Genomic DNA, 21,837 nt, shown 5'->3' with positions numbered 1-21,837 from the left:
TCTCCAGTGTCACATGATCTTCAGAAATCATTCTCATATGATAATTTGCTGCTCAAGAAACATTATTTATCATGATCAATGTTGTGCTGCAAAATATTTTTGTGGAAACGGAGATATAACATTGATATACATTACATATGTATTTAAATATATCAATAACAGCATTTACTTTAAATAAAAATGCTTTTGGACAAAGTCTTTACAGTCACTTTTGATCAATTTAATGTATTCTTGATAAAAGTGTCAATTTCTTCCAAAAATAAAAATCTGACCCCAAAACATTGGTCTTTGTCAGCTATTGGATTCAAAGACTTGCACAAATAATTCACAATAATGTAAGACAGTTTCACTCCATTCGTCTTTATTTTCATCCTTTGCTCCGTATTGCAGCACAGAACAAATTATACAATTTGCGGTTTAATAAAAATGCAAATCACCAGGAAATGAAGGAACGAGTTCACAAGCATCACATGCAAAGTTCAGGGCCAAACTCTACTAGATCATCTACTTTGGGATTCGGTGCTGCCCTGTCATCATTCGCCAGGTAAATGTGTTTCTGCTACGTCACACAGCTAGACACAGGTGTTCTGGTTACACAAGCATACATAAACACACATAATATACAAACACAAGATCTCTCCGAAGAGTTTTGGCATTTTATAACGGAGATGTAGCCTATTGTATGTTTTGTTTTAACAAATGTCACTCTCCAAGCACAAAGAATGATCATAACAAGATATACATAAATGGTTTTTGGTGACATCTGTACAATCAATACAAAAATACTAAAATGTCTATGAAGTCAAACAATACATTTCAGTTCACCTTGGTATAACCCACAGCCTCAAAAGATTAATCCATGTTTTATATGATTCTAGAGCTTTAAGGAGATCTGCAAGGTCGTAATACAATAAAAAATAAATATCACTTCTGCTCTTTGTTTAGCCATTCTAAAGATGTGTTTTGATTATTAATTCAGGTCTCTATCTTCATCTGTGGTAATAACCCGTGTCGACCATATAAATAACATCATATCCATTCAACAGTTCTGTGTAACTTTTACAGGAGAACCTATTTAGACAACATATCTGAAAATAAGCAATTAGGTAAAATAGATCATTTGCATATTTTAACATCCCAAACTGATGAGAAAGAAGGAAATAAAGGGGAGAAACATGATCAAATAAACATGATCTTTTTCTTAAACTTTATCATCACTTTGCAATTGATTTTGAATACTGGATAGAAATCCTCTAGTTATTTTAGAGCCGTTTTAATTTGACGTGCCTTCCAATAATTTAATATTTCAGAAAGTTTTGTTTACTAAAAAGAATTTTATTATACAATCAGACCTTCAAAATCATGAATTTCACAGAATAAATATAACATGTCAAATTACCATCAGAAACGCATCGCATTTTGGGTAACAACAGAAACGCATAAGAGATGACGGTGCTTGAATTAATAATACAATATCACTGAAGTTAGAATGTGATTCTTTACTAGATAAATATATAGTGGTCATGATACTTCACTGTGATGATCCTTACTTCACATGATACTTAGAAGACAAAAACACTGAAATGATGCAAGATGGGCCACATAAAAAATGACCAACGGATGAGGTTGTGTGTAAAAAACAATTGAGGTTGCTCATCTACTCAAAACAAGACACGTATGAAAGCATCGCCATTATTTTGGTTTGTGCATCAACTCAATACTTTCATATGTGCATGAGTTTTCTAAACGGTTCTCAAAAGGCTCTCTGGGTCAGATAATGCACAGTAGAGTGTGTATCCCAGTTCATCAATTTCCTGTGGTGTTAGCTCACAGAACAGATTGACTTTGAGATTGAAGACGCAGGGTAACCTCCCAGCCTCTAGGTGTCCCACTAGTACACGGAGCAGCTGCATGAAACGATCGGCGAGCGCTTCCTGAGTCCAATCCCCCTCCTGTTCGCTCAGGAGAAGGATTGCATTAGTGAGCTGGCTTGCGCTTAGTTGTGCCAGCGCTGGATTCAGTTTACACACAGCTTTAATGACTTTAAGACACGTGCCACGGCATCCGGCGTCCTCCTGATCGAGCGCACGTAACTTCGCCGTTTCCGCCACACGAAAACTCTGACGCCACAGGTTCTCATGCCGTTCGGCGGCCAATCGATGCGGTTTGGCGATCAGCGAGACGCCATCCTCCATTACAAGTAATGGGAGGAAGTCCACATAAAGCCTACGGTCCGTTTCGTACTGCACTTCTAGCGTAAGCGTTTCCGACGGGACCACGGGTCGGATGATGTAATCTAAAACGCTACCGATGGCGGGCCAGTTGATGGAGCCGGCGACAAGCTTCTCGAAAACTTCTAGGATGCTCTTTGGGGAAAGGTAGCCACCCACCATGCAACGGTCCCAGTAGCTGCTTCCACGCGGGAAGTACTCAAGGTTTTCCCGACGAACCAGCCAGAAACCAGGAAGGTTCATGATGGTGTCCTCACCAGGAATAGATGACCAGAGATTTTTCTCAAGGATCATGGGTACCATCAGCTGGGCGTGGTCAGCAGTCACCACCTAGAGATGTGAAAAATGAGTGATGAATTACACAAAGGTTGCATTACACGTGAGCGTAAAGACATATAAAATGTCACTGAAGCTTTCTATTTCAAATACATTTTCTTAATTGAAATTCCGATCTATCAAAGAATTCTAATAGAATTCTACAAACATATTAAAGGGGACATCGGATGCCCATTTTCCACAAAACACCTTCATTGCTAACAAGACATTGTCATTGCTCGAGCAGAAAATGAAGACAGCATATAACTTGATGGCGGAAATATGCTAATACGTGACAGTCCGTCAGCGGGTGTGGGGGGGCTTCAGCAGTATGACATCATACTACTCAGAAAATCAAAACGGCTTGATAATTGAGACAGGTTGGGTTTCTTGGGGGTTTAAAAAACAGGAGTGAATGGATTTTTTATCATTGTAGGGTGTTTGTGTGCACACTGCTTAGAAATTTATATGCAACCACAATGTAGAAGAGAATTTTGGCGAATCTGAGAAAACTGGCTTTCAACATTGATAATAAGAAATGTTTCTTGAGCAGCAAGTGATTTCTGAAATATCATGTGTCTGAAGACTAAAGTAATGATGCTGGAAATTCAGCTTTGATTCATAGGAATGAATTACATTTTAAAGTATATTAAAATAGAAAATAATTATTTTAAATCGTAATGATATTTCGGAATATCAATGATTTTAATGTGTTTTCGATTTAATAAAAGCAGCCTCGGTGAGCAAACAATATTTAAAATCTCCAAACTATATATTAGAAGCCCTTCAATTAAAGGCCATGTTTGCCCTATACTCTTGCTTATTATGTGACAATTAAAACACTTTCAGAACTGATCACACCTGTTCTCACCTGAAGGTCATCATATAGACTTCCGCTCAGGTACATTTCCCGTAGGGGCATATCAGGCAGTTTAGCATGGAGAAAGACTCTGAGCTCTGCACAGATATCCAACGCAGCACGGCGAGCGACGGCTTGCTCTTCAGAAGGGATCGCCACGCGCTCTTGAAAGAAGACCCAGAGGTGTTCCTGCAGCGAGAGGCGCATCCGTGCCTTTTGGAGTTCAGCCTTACCAGGACGACCACCACCACGGCCCATAAGACGATGTAAAGAATCTAAACCAAAGAAGAATAAAACATAATAAAGTTATTTTGACATACTAAAACGTTCTCATACCTTCCAAAGGTCAAAACCTGAAAGAATAATTCTACCTAATCAGAACACTCAGCCTAGAGCAAAACAATCTTTAGTCTTCCAGATACAGATTGAGACTAGTCTTGGACTATGTCGGAGAACAGAGGACACTAGTCATTCAATTAATGATTAGTGAGGAAGATTTTGAAAATTTCCAATGCTTACTTCACAACGCCTTGTCATTCAGACATGTCATCAGCTAGACACAATGAGTATGTATATCCCCAATGCCCATAAAACAAATGAAAAGCCTACAGAAACCTACAGTGGATTAGTTAAGGAAGGGTTTAAATACCCACTGAGCAAGTAGAGCAGACAAGCCAACATGTACAATCCTGGTAAACAATAAGTATACAGGTTAGGATGATACAAACTAGAAAAAACAGTGTCCATGATGGCTCAGGGTTAAAAACTAAATTAAGAATTTGAATGAAAAAAAAAAAAAAAAACAGATCTACAAAGAGGAAATTCAATAATATGGAAATGAGCTAAAACATAACGTTTGTGGTCATCAGGAAGTGAAAAAGAGCATATGTTTTTTCATGGTTTTTGCATTTAAAAGTATGCAAGGCACCAGAGCTTCTTTACCTGGCTTGAAGGAGCTGGAGGAGGTGGGGAGCGTCTGTAGAGAGCGGCTGATGTTCTGCTTCATTTCGCAGTTCAGTGTCCGTGGTGATGACCCCAGCCAGCTCGGCTCCTCCCAGCTTCTTCGTCCCGACGGGTTGGCTTTAGTGGGACTGGATGGGGCACTGAGTGCTCGATCGTACATCTGAGACAAACCAAACTCAATTATACACTAATAATAATAATAAAAATAACTAGAAGCTAAAGTTTGACTTTCAAACTTGGATGTTGGCTTGGCCTAAAAGAGCCAGAGTACCTGTGTGTCCAGCGTTCTTAACCTACAACAGTATTTTTCTATGGACCCTTGCTGTTTTCTGTTCTAATAAAGAGCCCAGAATTGGCTAGCTGGATTCGAATTAAGTCATACCTTTTTTTCCTGTTTGCTATTTCACAGTCCTGTCACTGAAGCGTTGTGGGAAATGACACAGAAGGTAACTAAAACAATGTTGTTTAAGTCAAGGTGATCATTAGGGGTCCAAGCACAATGGTTTGTGTAGATGATGCCGTTACACAAATGGATGTGTCTCTTTTCAAGTAAATTATGAGTCCTTATGTGAGTACTATTATATGTACAACATGAAAATAGATAACTAATATAGGATCCCTTTACTTTTTCAGTAATGTGTGATAACTTCAGAAATATGGTGTCAATATTATTAAAATAAGAAAAAAAATAATGGTATTTAGGAGATTATAGTTTTTGCATAATCTATATATTGGGCATTATTAAAGTTTAGGAAAATAGAATGCATGCATATGCATTTTATATTTATGCACATGAAACATTTTCAAGTCTTTGAACAGATCTTGAAGTATTTGCTATCCTGTGGCGCCTTCATGTGGTCAACATTAGCATTGTGTCCCTCACTTCTGAACAACATTGTGAAAGGGGCCAATATTATTTTAATTATAAATATTTAATGATTAGTTTATTGATAATATACTGACATTAAAATCCAATTGAATGATTCTTTATCGTATTACATGGACAAAAATTGGCACACACATTAAGAGTATCAATTGTTATTTTGTATTGCAGTGGAGAAGGTTTTTGACAACAAAAATGGTAATTACTAAAAATAAACACTAATTGAATGAATACTTTTTTCTAGAAGTTAAGCACCTTTCCGTAAATATGGCTGCTTTTTTTAGGATTTACATTTCAAAAAGTAGCCTACTTTGAGCATTTTAAGCAGTTTGAAAAAGAAAACCCCTGTTAATATTTATTATAGACCACTGTAACTGTCTATAAAATAATCTAACAAACAAGTTTATTATGAAAATAAAATTGTGTACACCAATTAATTTGGATGATAAAGGAATTGCTAACAATAGAGCATGTTTTAGGTTTTTAGGTGTTTAGATGCAGAAATGGACAAATCAAATGTAAAATAACATGTCATCGATTTAATTCAATTAGATTAATTCTTGTTAGAGCGAAAAATAAAAAGAATTATAATAAATACATGAATACATACACACATAAAAAAAAGCAGCCAAGATGAATGATTTTCTGTTTTTTTAATAGATAAAAATTGAAGACAGAAAGGAGCTGATAAATGCAGACACTTTAATATACAAATCCAGTATCATGATCCACTTCTGATTTATTTCTCAACAGTTTATGTTCACGTGTCTGTTTTCATTTATATTCTCCAAGATATTATGTATTTTGAAATAATATTGTACGTGATGTAGTTTCTGTATGTAGACTTTTTTTCCTTTCAAGTATTGGGACAAGCCGGTGGGCTCGCGCTGTCAAGATTGCAGACGCAAATCTTTTGTTTTCTCACTTTAACAGCTCACTTTCAGATGAATTTAGCTCTTGGTGTGTTCTAATGGGTGGATTGCATGCAATCGCCATAATATTTTATTTAAAAAAGCTCTTAAACAAGAATAAATTTGTTTGTTGTGAGGCAGCACTCGTCACATCAATTATTAATGAGCCCTGACCCCTATAATAATAACATATGTTGGTCTAGCTTGTCAGTTTCAAGAAAATTTTATTATTTACTTGTATTTTTATCCGAATTAAAAGTTAAACTAAGGCAGACTCCTCCCTTTCAGTCCCAGGAATTGCTCCTGTAGGGGCGCAATTTTTCTTAGGCAATGGAAGTCTATGGGAAATTTAGATTTCTTTTTAATGAATTAAAAAAAAACTTCAAAGTCTGATCAGTCTGAAAAGATATAGTAATAAACTTTTTTCCAAAAAAAAAAACACCATTACATGTGAAATAAGCTATAGAACTTGTGCAGGTCTCATGCACAGGATATTAAACAAAGCTGACTTCTCCATTCCCAAAGCTAGGCTGAGTTGTGACAGATTCATAAAATAATCCACACTGTATTGTGATGCTCAGTGTTAAGGTCAAACTGAAATGACTGCACAGGTTTAAAGAGCACTACAGCTTGTTCCTGTACTCACTCTTTTGACCGCCAGTGTGGCGATCCCGAGCATGGCTGCTCCCCCGACTCCCAGCACCAGCTTCGCATTAGAGAGCACAAAGTCGATAGCTGAGCCAAGCCCATTGTCATCTTTCTTTCCCTTACGGTCCCCGTTCACTCCTGCCATCGATCTTTTACCCTCCTGAGACAAAGCAAGAAAAAGACAGTAAATAGATTTTCTCATCAGCTACAAGTTGTGCAAGATTTAAAGCGTATGTGCTGTTCAAATAGCTTGTGTTACCATTTGTAAAAAATGAAAAGCACTACAGAAAAGGACCTGTTCGACAAATAAGATATAAACCAATCCATGGCCACACCAGTGATACCAACACAACCCTTCAAGTGGTTGATTAAGACATTATGATCATTATGGTCCACTGTGTCAAAGGCTGAGCTGAGATCAAGAAGAATTTAAATTGAATACAAGCAAACAGTAGATCATTAGTGACCTATATTTTGGGAGTGGAAGATTAGATTATTCATGAAGGAAGTCAGTTATCTGGACAACTTTTTCAAAAATCTGGACAAAACATTTCTAATATGGCAACATGGAGATGGGTTAAGTGGGACAGGGTGGACATAGCACTCATTTTTAGTTAATATTGCTAAAAATTAAAATGAATGTAATTGAGGAGGTTATTTATTATTATTATATTATTTTTTAATAACTCTGTTTAGGGAAGGGACAGCATACCTTTCAGAAAATATAATTTAACTCTTTATTTTGCAAAGGAAACATATTAAACTAATATATTACAGGTGGAAATATCTTATGGTTTATGCTTCAAATAATGGCCTATAATTATCTAAAAAAGTGTATGGGATGTAATGATTACCTGTTTGAATAAAATCATGATAAATTCTCCACGATTAGTATTAAAGTTTCATTTTTTAATTCTCATTAAAACCGTATTCGGTTACCACGATTCAACTCACGATAAATAAATACTGACCAGCATAAGTTTTCAGTAACAGTTTCAGGTGCACACAGCACGCAGAGTAGATTAGTTTTGAGTGAAAACAGGGAGGTTTTAAAAGAGTGCTAAGGGAATTATACAAATGAATATATGAATTAATAAATTAAATGAATGCACCTCTGAAGTTTCTTCAGAAATGATCCGATGACATTTTCTTTTCATCTTTGAAAACCAAAATGTTTGAGTACTGTGAGGGTTGAAAGACACTCTATGGTGATATTGACCAATTTGAAGTAATTTGGAAAAGCCCCACAATCCTCTGGAGTAGACTGAACTGGCTGGCTTGAAACAGGGCCAATTATATAATTGATAGTTTTACAAAAGGATTCTGGGATTGCGCCCGGTTTAGTAACCAATTCAAATAAATAAGTTTTCCTTGCTTCTTTAATTTTACACTGACAAGTGAACATCAGATTTTTTGTAGAGAAGCAAAGACGACACTGAGTTTCTAATTTTTTCTACTTTTGTTCTGCCTACCTGCATAAGTTTCTTTAGGTTTCTAAATGTTTCATTTAACCACAGCAGAGAAGGTGGTTTCAGCTTTCTAACTCTGACTGGAGCTACAGAATCTAGAATATTTCTGCAAGAGCTGTTAAAATCAGCTCCTCTATGGGGAGGTCATGTTGTTCACTAGTGTTAAGGAAAGTTCAAGACAGAAAAAAGCTTGGCAGAAACAGTGAATTTAGGAGGGTGAAAAAAAAAAAAAAGGAACTTGAAAAAACGCTGCGTTGTAATCAGAGATGTCAAAATCAATCAAGTTTACAACATCCAGACAGATAACAAGAGAGCACAGGGTCAAGAGTGTGCCCTTTATCATGAGTGGACCGCTTCACACATCGAGTCAAATTAAAAGAGTCTTAAAGTTTAATAAAGTCAGAAGTAGACAAGAAAGAAGAAGGGCAACAAACATGGATATCAACATCATCAAGAATAAGAACGCTGTCAGAATGCAGTATAATGACTGATAAAAGGTCTGGAAATTCCTGAATAAAACTGGAGACAGATTCAGGGGGCTGGTAGATTTAAATGAGTCTTCTGTGAATTAGTGCAAGGCCTACCCCTCGGCCTGTCCGTCTTGGCTGGTGAAAAAATAAATAATCTGGGGATGACTCAGTGAGGGGGGCACATTCATTAGAAATAACCCAGAACTCTGTGATAATGACAAAAATCTATATGATTGATCATGATAAAATCCTGGAACACGAAGGCCAAATATTAGTCCACTGAACTAATATCCAGTAGACAAAATTAAGCAGATATAGCCACAGGGACGGAAGACATAGTTTTTACTGTTTTAAGATTGTTTCTGTGTGGACTGCATGTAGACTTAGTTATTACACACTGCCTCTCAGTAATCCTGACAGGAATGAATAAATTAGTGTGAGAGAAGCAGGATTACAACAATCTGTCCTGACAGGACTATAGTGCAGAAACAAAACACTAGACAAGGTCATGCTGGGCCAACCGTCATTCAAGGTCAAAAGTTAAGTGATTGACCAGATCTGATGCTTGTGTGGGAGGAGGAAATGTGGTAGTAGCAGGTAGTTGTGATAACAGAGAAGTCGTCGCTGTTAAGAAAGACCATTCAAGACTCCCTTTTGAGAAAAAAAACACTGTACTTTATTATTATGGGCAAAGAAAAAGTTTTTAAAATAATGTTATTAACAGGTATGTTTTTTTACACAAACCTGTTTCACAGACGAACGCAGGAACAGAAACATTCAAATACCGATTCTGATAGGAGAGAACTAATATTTCTTTAAGATTTAATTTAGTTTTAAAGCCCTGCTTCATGCAATTGACCAATATCGGAAACCGGCCTATAGTTGTTTGTTGTAATCGGTATCGCATCAGTAAATTTCAGGTTTAGTTTTTATTTCTAGTTGTTAATTTTAGTCCTTCAATTTATTTTAATTAGGTGCCAAAGGAATATTTCAAATGTAAATGTTTTTCATCTAATATGTACATAATAATATGTAAGAATAAAATTATTATTATTAACAATAACTCTAATAATATATTTAGCTTAATCTCAACTGACAACAAAACACATCACAACATGCACATCCTGCGACTTCCCACATTGTTTCTGATGCACAAGTTTCTTCTTACCGGCTAGCAGTCGGACAGTCTGCTGCTGATGGACCACTTCTTCTACACCAACCTGCCCAGCCCACTGTTGAGGAAGAACTGGCCTCTCTTCAGCACGTCCTCCCGCTCTGCTGGGGCGCTGAAGGTCTGACAGCGCCTGAACTCTCGGGTCACTGTGCGCCGGTAGTAGTCACGGTCTGTGTACTGTAGGTGTTGGCCTGCACGGAGCAGTGCTCGGTACAGTTGGAGCACGGCACTACGGGACCAGCCGCCCATCAGGGAGAGCTCAGAGTGGGCAGAGACAGACGTCTCACACACACACACACACCTGCAAAAGAAAGTAGACACTTTAATACTACCCTACACTGGATGACATAAGGTCAGTGGCCACACAAAAGTGCTGTGGTTATGGTTGTCATAATGCTATCAGATTCAATAAACCACAATTCAGTGCTCTTCTTCAAACAACTGTCCACAATGTGTCCTTTATTTTGGATACTGACATTGCTATTGACCTGATTCAATGTTATATTATTTGTTTTTAGGTTAATGCCATATATGCCTTAGTATAAAAACACATGAGTGCTTTGGAAAGTACTTGCAATACTTTGTGTACTTCAAGGTAGGACGAATAAGCAATATTTGGGGAAGTTAGGTTTCTGAGTCTGATGCTCTGTAATCAATTACAAAGGTTACCAAAAGGGTGAAGTGGTGAAGAGAGCATGTTGCAACATCAAGCGACGATGAGTCAGATGAAGACTGCTGTGAAAAAGAGGAAAAGTGCTCAGGATTTATAGATAAAACTATACAAATAATTCTGGTGAATTTGTTTATTCTTCTTGTTCAGACGATAAAAAGAGTCCGGTAAATGTTCAATAATATCACTGATAAGTCTCATACACGCAAGCACTAAACAGCACTGTGAGATCCTGCATATAAAGTGCTTGAATTCATTTGAAACAATATCACTCATTAGAACAAGCAGGAATATTAAACTTGTCGTGATTATTGATATCAATTTACCTGACAAATTTTGTGATAATTTTTTTTGTTTTGCCATATCGCTCAGCCTTAATGGCGTGTGTTGTTTTAAGGTTTTTGCATTCCTGCAGGCAACAGAAGAGACACCCAATCAATGAAAGAAACGACGGATCAGTTAAAGAAAGCCAGACACGGTAACAGGGGTTTAACAGATAATGGGTATAATGGGACAAAGTAAAGAGAAATGTACACTTTGTAAGAAGTAGTCAATTGTTAAGGATGAACAGGCACACTGGGATACACTAGGGATGTAACGGTATGAAAATTTCTTTCATTTTTTTCCAAATTTATCACGATTATCAGTATTATCACTGTATTGTTAAAATGTGCTGGAGAGTTTAAAAAAGTACCAACACATAAATCACTTCCCCAAGTTTTATATTTAAAAATCAACAAATAAAATTACTTTTTGTTTGCATAATCACTAAAACAATAACATTACCAATGATGTCCGGATTTTAAATGACAACTTGACTGACAAGGACAAGAGTTTAACAGCATGTTGAGAGATCTAATGTAAGTGTTCAAATAAAGCTTTGAAAAAGTTTCATAAAAAGGTAAACCTCACATTTCACATTTCTTGAAATAAAGATTTATTGCTTAATAAAGGATTATGTATTTTATCTGCTCCATAAATAATTCTAGATAACTGTATTACTAATCATGGGGAATTTTATCATGATTTATCGTCAAACTGGTAATCGGTACATCCCTGAAACAAATAGGACAGAAGAAAGACAGACATAAGTGAAAAAACTGAATGAACAACACAAACAGCAGCGGTCAAAGATGTAGCTAAAGCAATAAAGAAATTAAAAGAATTAGGCATATAACAGACTTTAATAATAACAGACAGCAACCATGCTAAGGTAGGACTGAACACGTATTTGGACATCTGGAAAGTAAATGGTTATACAAGAAGTAAAAGAAAGCCTGTGAAATACATGCATATCTGGATGGAAATATCAGCATATTGTAGTAATGGACCTTACTGTTTTTATACATTAACTAAAAAATATTAAAGACAGGAATGAGATGGCAGCTGGAAAAAATGAGGTTAGAGATTAAGCAGAAAGACAGACCTAATAACAAACATTATATTATATTAAGATATTATAACAAAAACAGTAAACCAGCATACAGCAAAATTAAAACAAAATGGCATCTGGTCTACAAAATCTAGTTTAATAAAAAATAAATGAACATTGTTAAAATAAAGTAACAAATTGACAGACTTTGAGCCATTCACACTTCCCATAAAGGACTGATTATGGAAATAGAATGGTTCTTTTGTTTTACAAACATGATACTTGACTGACTGCTGTCTATAATATTCTGACCATTGGTGCCCGTCTCACACCTAGATTGCCTACACTTCTTCATATCGTTGTTTCATTTAGGAGCGTTGTGACAGGTTCACATTAATCCACACCCCACACATCCAGCAAAGCGGGGGTGTTGGAAAGTTCTGAAACAGTTTACTCTTGCTCAGCCTTTTCAAACTTCTTTTTGCCCCAAACAAAGAATGAAAACAAACTTTGTTTTAAGTGATTGGGGCCTTTAGGGTTGGGCCGATAGACGATGCAATCGCCGATGGCTGATAGACATCACAATGATGAGCTGGCATCGTGATTGGTCTATAATTCCGTTTCTCTAACAGTCTTTTTGTATTTTGCATATACTTAAGACTTAGACTGTGTGTTAGATTTCTTACCTGACATCAAACTGAATGAGTGGAATTAAATTAAAATCTTTAAGCTCAGTTTACGCTAATGATTGATTAAACACATAAATAAGTGAATTTATCTCACTGTATGAGTTTACAATACTCATATTTATTGATTTTAAAACAAATGGTTTAAGGCAATCGGTTTGACTTAGCATAACTTTTCGGGTTTAACAAAAAAAGAGAAAGTAAAACTTAAAGAATGATTCAAACAAATATTCATATGAGGGTTTAAGTATTGAGACACAATTGTGAAAAAGCAGAACAAACGTTAGAGTTTCTAGGATTCTGGATTCCTGCAAGCAACAGAGGAAGTTGAGATAAACAGAAAGAGCAAGTAAAGCTTAAAAGAATAATTCATACAGACAGGCCCATGATGGTTTAAAATAGAGACATGGTTGCGAAAAGCAGAACAAACATTAAAGTTAAGAACATACAGCATAAAAAGAGCAGACAAAATGGAAAAATATGAAGCTCTGTTAGCTTGAAATGCAAGAGGCTATTTGCTGGAGGAAAATTTAATTTGTGTGTGTGTGTGTAGGGGAGTGCGATAAGACAATATTTGATTGTGAACGATTAAAATGTCCACAATCCACTTTTCGGAAATATCGTTGTATCGTGCCTACATCCCAACATGCAGTGCAAGTATGCGACAAACTGAGGCACGCGCTATGATGGCGAGTTACCAGGCTTGTATACTTTGCTCACAAATTCAGTGAGATTTAGCAACACAGTGACAATGGATGAAAACACGGAGGAGTTAGTCCCTAAAAAAAAATCTACATCAATAATATGGAACTGGCTTGGATTTTCCCAAACAGACAAGGTGCAAACAACAGTTATTTGCAAATGTTGCAATGATAAGATTCGCACCTCAGATGGCAACACAAATTTTTTTTAACCACTTCAAAAGAAAGCACCCGAAAGAATATGCTGACAGTCAAATTGTGAGGGAACCCCACGCGAGGTACATCAGGTAAAACCATGCAGATACAAGGCTTAAGCAAACAACATTAAGGAAGGAAGCATTTTAGAAGGAACCCCGTATGAGAGGACAAGCAAAGAAAAAAAATCTAAGCACAAAATTATTTTTTTATGTGCCACAAAATAAACACATTTTTATTTATTATTATTTCTTTTACATTTTAAAATTTCATCTGTCATACTGTGATGAGTTTGTCTCATCTTTTCTTGACTTTATCAGCATTTTAATCCATCTTGTAGATGACCTTACTGATATTTTGGTTTGGAGTAACAGTAAAAAAAAAAAAAAAAGGGTCGGTAGGTAGGTCTATTTTTTTTCCCTTCAAGTTTCAATGTAAAAAAAAAAAAAAAAAAAAAAAGTTAATTTTGGTAATGGTGATGACGTAGGTGTGAATTTAAATAAATGTGCATATCGTGACGTCACTGACTGGGTCTTCAACCTGTGCCTTTGGGCGCATCATTGCAAACCTCATTTTGATGCAGGCTATATAGACCACAAACAAATTAAAAACATGTTTATTGCATGAATTTCAGGTGGGAAGAAAAAAACGAGGTACTGTTATACTGTTTTACTTGCATCCACCGCTAAGTGTCAATGCAACCTACAAATGAGAGACCGTTTACTTTGCTTTCTTGGATTGTCACTTTTGTGAAAAAAAAAAATCCTATTTGATTTGAGAGACAAGTGTTCATTGAATCGATTGTAAAATTGATTTTGCTTGTCTAAATACGTTTTATACAACAAATTACACCAAATAAATCCAATATTTCTGATGATTTATTGTCATGAAGTTTCATGCACAGTGACAAACAGGAGTGCAACATTCTCGAAAAACAGTAAGCAGAGTGGACTGCCATAATGCAAAACATTTACTGCAGGCTTCAACATGGCTATGTTTATGATTAGAAATTTCAACAACAAAACAAAAAAAATCGCATAGGCGATTCTAGCCTGAATCTGTATCTGTATGCATGAGACTGTCTGAATACCAGCAGAATTCACATTTCTGTTGTAAAAAGAGAAACATTGTGCAGAAGAAGAAAAAAAAAAACCTCCAAGAGAAGGCTGTTAAAATCAATTTCCTATTTTTCTTTTGAAACTTGTGTTGGTTGGTCCCATCGATTCGTGCAATAGATGTTCGAACATAAAGTGACAGTCAACACGGTCACGGTTTTAGACTAGACGGGAGAAGGGATGTAAAAAGATCTGGGCATAGTTTTTCCAGAACTTTGTGCCAAGTTAAAACGGTGTCAACTGTTTTAATGATTTTTTTTTTATGTATTATGGTGCTCGAACCCGTATGACTTTGAACAGTGACCGCAAACATTTTGTTTACTGCAGCCGCATTCATCATTACCAAACGTGAACTATTGACTCTGACAATGAATGAGACGAAGTGAACACACAGGCCATAGTGTGACATCCGTGTAAACATAGATGACGTCACGTTTTCTTTTTAAAGAAAGAACGTAGCCTTCGTTTGTATGTAGGCCTAGGCAATTTATACATTTACAATACTTACTAAAATATAATTAATATAATTTTATTGCTTTTGTATTAGTTGTTTGAAGAGTAAAAAAAAGTAAATAAATTGGTCGGTCTTAACGCAAATTTACAACTGGCAAGTCGGTCGGACTAAAAGCAAAAATATATATATATATATTTGAGTCTGTCCTAAATTGACAGGGTCGGTCATGTAAAGGCAAACAAGAATATTTTTAAGGATGGCCTTAAGTTTGACCATTCACTTTATTCATGACTGGAAGTTGTGCAGTGCATGTCTAAAAACAACATACTTCCCACAAGACTACATGGGTGAGCTCATAGCACAAGGCCTAAGGGAAGCCCTTGAATGTTGGGGACTGAAAGAAGCAAGAAAGTTGTCAGTACCTTCTCTTTCAGCTTGAAGTAAAAAGAGGGAGCTAAGTAATGCACAAACTGAGCTGAAACTACCTCAACAGAAACTCATCACCGAGTCCCCAACACAATGGGGTTCCAGACTCAACATGATTGAGAGAGTTCTTGACCAGGAAAAGGCCATTTCTCATGCTTTACCTATTGAAAGTCAACATCTTGAGCCTGAATGATTATGACAATGAACAAAAACAATGACGACAACCATTCTCAATTACCTCAATGACAAATATCAGGATCCCACCACTGATGACCTGCTGGATATGGCTTCGCTTGTTGATTCCTGGTCCAAAACCCAGTACATTGACAGAGACAAGATAGAGGGAATACAAGCCAGAGCTGTGTCTGAGCAGGAGTCCTTGCTGACCATACAGTATCCAGTAGGGGTGCTCCGATCACAAAGCAATTGTTAATAGAGAAGATGTGCAAATCTACTTAATTTTCAGCGTTTATTGGCGCATCTTCTCTATTAACAATGGCTCTGTGTAGTAACAGCTGCTCTATGTGAAATCACGCTCCTGATGGAATTAACCGCTGATTAGAGAACCGGCTTTACTGACGAGATGCGCATTAACGATCGGCCGATCGTGATCGGAGCACCCCTAGTATTCAGCTGCTGCAGCATCGGATCAAAAAAAATCACTTGCCAGTTTTTTGAAAACCTTAGGTGCTCTAAGTGCATCTGCAGCCGCAGGATCAGCTTCCTTATTTCTAAAAGAGACAATAGGAGGGGAATTGAAGGGCTACTTGTCCACAACGAATGCAGAAAGTGAGCTGAATCCCATGGACTAGTGGAGAGTTCATGAGGCAAACATTCCTAGAGTTTGCCAACTTGCGAAAAAGTACTTGTGCATTCCAGCAACAAGTGGTCCGTCAGAAAGAGCCTTCAGCACAGGTGGCAATATTTTCACAAATTTGCGATCGCCTCAGAGTCACTCCCCTTACATTTCATATGAAAACGGCATCAGACCTGTATCCTCCGTCTTTCAGCACACTCTTCAATCTGAATTGACTCAAACAGAAACAGAGGACACAACGTGTTTATCGACAGATTGTTATAATATATGTATCGGGGGAGTTCTTTGTCATAAGAAAAAGGTCATGAGGGAGCAATCGGTTTCTCATCTACTGTGAGAACCACTATGGATGATAAGTTCGCTCTCCTGCCTTGTTATTATTTTGTCTTTAATTAATTTGTAACGCCAAGAAAGAGTTAATCTCTCATGTTTGAGAAGAGCGCGATGCCGTGTAGCAGCCATTAAATGTGTGGGACACCAACTCCATTTCTCTTTAATTTCATGGATTTTACGAGTCAAAGCGGACCACTTCAACGACTACTGGCTCCAATCCTCCTGCGTGCGCGCGCGTGTGTGCGTGTGTGTGAAATGCGGTGATGAATTGAAATAGCTGGGCAGTTTGATAGCCGAATTATAATAAGCAGCCTAATAGAAATATTAGTTATTATTATTATAATCTAATACATTAATAGGAGAATGAAACGAAATTTATTATCGACAGAGAAATCTGCTTATGTCGATATCTCTGACTATCATCGATACGCGATACAATCGTCTATCGGCACAACCCTAAATCACATAGTTTTCCATTAAAATTACATTATATTCGCCCCGAATCGTTGTTAATGTACATAATGAGTTGTATATTCAGCATTTCCATCCAAACGTTTGTCTTTCTTTGGCTCTAATAAAGTCTGTATGCTTCATTTATAAAGCTATAATATAGATCGCTCTTTCCGTTTGCTCCGTTTTTTTAAACACTGAACTTCAAACTTATCTTTGCCTCATTGTTCATTATTGAAATAAACAGTTTTAGACCGCTCCTCGAGTTGAACCTGATGGAGTGTGTGATACTGTTGTGATTTCTCCTAGACTCAGCGCAGCTCTTTTATATTGATTAGACAATCATTAAGTGTTCAAGGACAGAAGCAGTTAAAGCGTGAGAGTATACATTGTGCTGGTATAATTGTAAAGATATTCGCGGCAACCCGTCAGAATAAAAGTCCGGTTTTGAAGCTTACTGTTCAGTAGAAAGCAAAAAAAAAAATAAATCATTAAGTTGTTTAATGCGTTCAAATAATTAGACATGCTAACACAGAATTTGTGAACAATAAAAAATGGTGAAAAAAAAATAAAACATTTCATAGGGCCTTAATCAGAGATTTTATTTTTAGGCCATATCGCCCAGCCCTAGAATGCAGCATAAGAGGTCGCTTTTGACGTCACTGGGTCTTATAGGCGTTTAAAATTGCTGGTATTTTCTGTCTAGCTTTCGCAAGGCATACTGCACTTTCGGAATTCTTTATTTTCTTTTTCTGAGTTTTGTTACATCTATATTTTTTAATTGCTTTAAAATTAATAGTGTACATATTTGGTTAAAATCAATTCCCTACTTTCATTATCGAATTTGTTTTTTGGTTGGTCCGATCGATTGTGCAATCGATTTTCAAACTAAAATTGACAGCCCTAGTTAACAATGCTTTTGGGAAACAAATACCTGATTGATGTGTGCCCATACAAGGAATTCCACCCTTTATAACGTCAAACAGGGACATACTTAAAAAATTTATAAAATAACCTTTACCAAAACTTATACGAACCCTGAAGCAGTGTCTTTCCACAGTAATACACTGTCATATGTCTCACTTGTTTTTTGAGACTTTGGTCATGTTTAGCACGAAAATCCTACTCCTTAGCGGGGTAAATAAGTCAGAGTACATGGAATAGCACTAGACATCCCTTTTAAGATAGGATGAATAAGCAACAATTGTGACAGTTGGGTTTCGGAATTGGGTTTTCTGAATTCCTTGTATGCTCTGTAATGATACACAAAAGGGTACGCAGTGGTGAGAAAATTATGTTGAAACATCCAGCAGTGATGAGACAAATGAAAACTGCACTGAAGAAGAGGAAGAATGCTTTATGAAGACGCAAATGACAGGAATGACACCCAAACTAATTAGTCACATAGAAAGATATGCAATTGAAGTTCCCCAAATGTTGTATAAAAGGTCTGAGGAGCACTCTTCAGATGCTGCTTGCAGGACACCTGATACCCTATCGAGTGACACCTTACAGCATCTCTTTGCTTTTAGAGTTTAATTATACAACTCTTAGTTTAGCCGACTTTAAGTTTTATTTTTGCATTAACTGCTTTGTATGGTAACCAACAAAATAAGATATTGTAAGACTTTACTTATAAACACAAACTGATCCTCAAAAAAGAAAAACAACCACAAGAGAGAGTCTTCTACATCATTCCTGAGGGACTTCTAACTGTGAGCAGGTGAGTTCTTCATAGTATGGCTACTGGGCCAAAAAAATTAGCAAGGTACATTTTTCATATCAGTCGATACCAATAATTATCATAATCAATTTCAGCGCAGGCTGTACCCGTGGGCCCTGTTTGAAAGTGTTTAATTTGTATGTTCCTTCTATTTATTTATTTGTGCAATTTACACAATGTTTAAGTTGTTTCAAGTTTGTAGATGTCCAGGTACAGAAAACAAATAATTAAATGTAAAAAAGCACTGGATAGTCTTCATTATAAAATAAAATATACACAGTCAAACCAAGATATTCAGACACCTTCAACATTTCTTACATTATCACAGTTTATTTGCTATAGTTTAGGAAATGGTAATAAAATATGCCAAACTCTTATGACAAGGGTCAAACTGTGTCAGAACAAATTCATCTTGATAACATCAGATAACTTTGATGGAAAGATATGTAATGGATTGTAATCATCCAAAACTTCAGACAACTGTTAGGTTGACAAGATTTACACATCTATCAATACTTTGTTGACCAATTTCCAAGAAATGCTTCATTTAGTTCAGTCTGTGTATAAACAATAGAAAACAATTATATCTGGTGTCTGAATAATTTTTGGTTTGACTCTGGATTAATTATTGTTAAAACTACAAAGTAATTCAGTCAAGAGCAGAGAGGGATTTTCTTTCTTTCGTTTTCTTGGATTAATATTAAAGACATCAACAGCAGATCTAGTAAATTAGACACGGTCACTTTAAGAGACAATGCATCCAATAAAAATGATACACATCTGATTTCTATCTCAACTTTTTACTTTTCACTTAAGACAGAACGAATGGTTTTGCTGACACAATAGCATTTATAAAGGTCTTTAAAGAACCATCTCTTTCTCAACTTTTTATAATCTGAAGAACCTTCCTTCGCTACAAAGAACCTTTCGTGAAACTAAAGGTTGCTCAGATGTTAAAGGTTCTTTATGAAACCATCAAAATAATAGCATCATGGCATCATGAAGCACCTTTATTCTTAAGAGTGCAAGACAACATTTACAGGATGCATTGAGGAGGAGAACTGCACTCAGTAGCCAAGTGATGCTTCTGGTCCTTGATATGAATGAAAAAATTTTTGTGGCTCTATATTTCAAGTTGAAAAAGACATTTAGTTCCCAAGTGAATCTTACTTCCTAGGTCAACGACAAAATGGATTAAAATGCTGATAAAGTCAAGAAAAGATGAGACAAACACATGACAGTATGATTGAAATGTTAAAAATTTTAATAAATAATAATAAGTCAAATAAAGAATATGTGTTTATTCAGTGACACCTAAAAAAATTATTTGGCACTTACTTGATTTTTTTGTTTGGAGCCCTGAATTTGAAATCTTTAGGTACATTCCTGCTCTTAAGCGAAAATTGTAGAAACCAGACAGCTAATTGTGGTTTTAAACTACTCATGACAAACACAGCACTTTTTTTTTTTTAATTCTTTACACTTTTCCAGTAATATTTCCTAAAAATAAATAACAGAAAATGTATTTCTTAGTTTCTGCATCTTCTAATAAGTGATATTTTATATATTTATTTATATTAGGGGTGCTCCGATCAGGATTTTAGTGACCGATCACAGAAAGCAGTATCTACTGATCTGATCACCAATGCCGATCTTTTTAAAGCCTTCTTTTAATCATGTAATATTATTTATAGTGATCATCCAATAAATTTTTATTTATTTTTTTATATTTATTCAGGTCCTGATTTTCATTTCTGAAAATGAAGTCCTCTCTAAAATGACTCATGTGAGAGTATTTATTATTATTTTTTTTTTTTCATTTGAAGGGTGGAGTAGGTCATTTTTTTCAAAAATATATTAATTTCACCTAAATGTTTGATCATGCATTGTATTTTTGTTATATATACAATATATAAGTGTCTTAGAAATGCACATTTGACAGTAGTAGTTGACAGTTAAGTTTAGGATGCAGATGTAAAGTTAGGTTCATTATCAAAAACTGTAACACCTGTAAAAACTTTGAAAACCACAGTTTTATATAATGAAATTTAATTATTCTGACTGTTTAAGTTGTATTAAAATTACCAATTGGTCTTACATAGTAGCATACATTTAGACCATGATGACCACAGTTAAAACCACAAAAATAGCACATCAATACCAGGTTTATTATGTTGACCATTTACTCGTTATCCTTTCATAGAGGATAATTATAAGATAATAGCCCTACTTCAAAGCATCAAGCACAATTAAGGCTTGATCTGACTGTCCTTACCCTACCTGAATAATCATAGGGTTAACGGTGGAAGATAAAAGGACACCAAACAACGCCTTTCAAATCAAACACACATAAACCAGCCCAATGAATGGAGGCACGTGCGACTCCGTGACCACACTCTCATTCATGACCCTGTAATTACACCGCACTGGTATTCACATTATTAACAATGGGAATGACACTTCATAAAAAAATGCCTTAACGTTACTTGATTATAACTGAAAAAAACAATACAGGAGAGTGAATGACTGCCTGAATATAAACCACTGCGACGGATTTACAGCCTGTCCCACACCTAATATTTAGTATAATCAGGTAAATACGTTGGTACATGCATCACTACGAATCAGTTCAGCAGAATGTGAAGTATGAAAATTAGACGTCCATAAACAGAGCTGGAGTTATTTGCATGCTACCGTTAGCTAGCCACATCTCCAATGACCTTCTTTAAATGTGTAAATATACCAATAACCGTAACATCAGAGGTCTCGTATACTCCATGAACTCATATTCGGAGCTGATAAAAAAAACTTTAACTCACGTTTGAAATAGATGTTTGTCTTGTGAAGGGTGGAGGGGATCAGTCTTCAGTGCGGGTCGAGCAGTGTAGCTCCGGAAGAAGATGTAAGACCTGACTAGTGCTTTACTTCCGGAGTCATTGAAAAGGGTTTTTTGTGTTTTGGAAGTAGTTGTT

The 21,837-nt window shown here is 36.1% G+C and overlaps 1 protein-coding gene across 2 annotated transcripts; it reads right to left on the bottom strand.

Annotated features, from left to right (window-relative positions):
• Positions 1 to 338: 338 nt before the first annotated feature.
• On the bottom strand, positions 339 to 21,837 carry LOC113046814 (mitochondrial dynamics protein MID51). 2 transcript variants are annotated; one of them, XM_026207837.1, is made up of 6 exons: positions 21,685 to 21,837; positions 9,918 to 10,224; positions 6,809 to 6,970; positions 4,348 to 4,528; positions 3,418 to 3,680; positions 339 to 2,561 (listed from the first exon to the last, which is right to left on the bottom strand). In XM_026207837.1, the coding sequence occupies exons 3-6, from the start codon at positions 6,953 to 6,955 to the stop codon at positions 1,743 to 1,745; spliced, it is 1,410 nt and encodes a 469-aa protein (XP_026063622.1). In that variant the 5' UTR covers positions 6,956 to 6,970; positions 9,918 to 10,224; positions 21,685 to 21,837; the 3' UTR covers positions 339 to 1,742. The 2 variants fall into 2 exon arrangements, with proteins under 2 accessions (XP_026063622.1, XP_026063623.1); XM_026207838.1 differs by lacking the exon at positions 21,685 to 21,837 and adding an exon at positions 10,593 to 10,611.

This window comes from Carassius auratus, chromosome 28 (assembly GCF_003368295.1).
Source record: "Carassius auratus strain Wakin chromosome 28, ASM336829v1, whole genome shotgun sequence".
In the NCBI taxonomy this organism is placed as follows: domain Eukaryota; kingdom Metazoa; phylum Chordata; class Actinopteri; order Cypriniformes; family Cyprinidae; genus Carassius; species Carassius auratus.
Note: the sequence above shows the minus strand (reverse complement) of the source record. Positions and strands in the feature narration are given on the sequence as shown.

Bases quoted from the DNA above. Each gene is read 5' to 3' on its own strand.
- LOC113046814 (XM_026207837.1), bottom strand. From the start codon at position 6,955: ATGGCAGGAGTGAACGGGGACCGTAAGGGAAAGAAAGATGACAATGGG. The intron at 4,529-6,808 runs GTGAGTACAGGA...GGTTTGTCTCAG, and splicing joins CCACACTGGCGGTCAAAAGA to ATGTACGATCGAGCACTCAG. The intron at 2,562-3,417 runs GTGAGAACAGGT...TCACATCTCTAG, and splicing joins GTCTATATGATGACCTTCAG to GTGGTGACTGCTGACCACGC.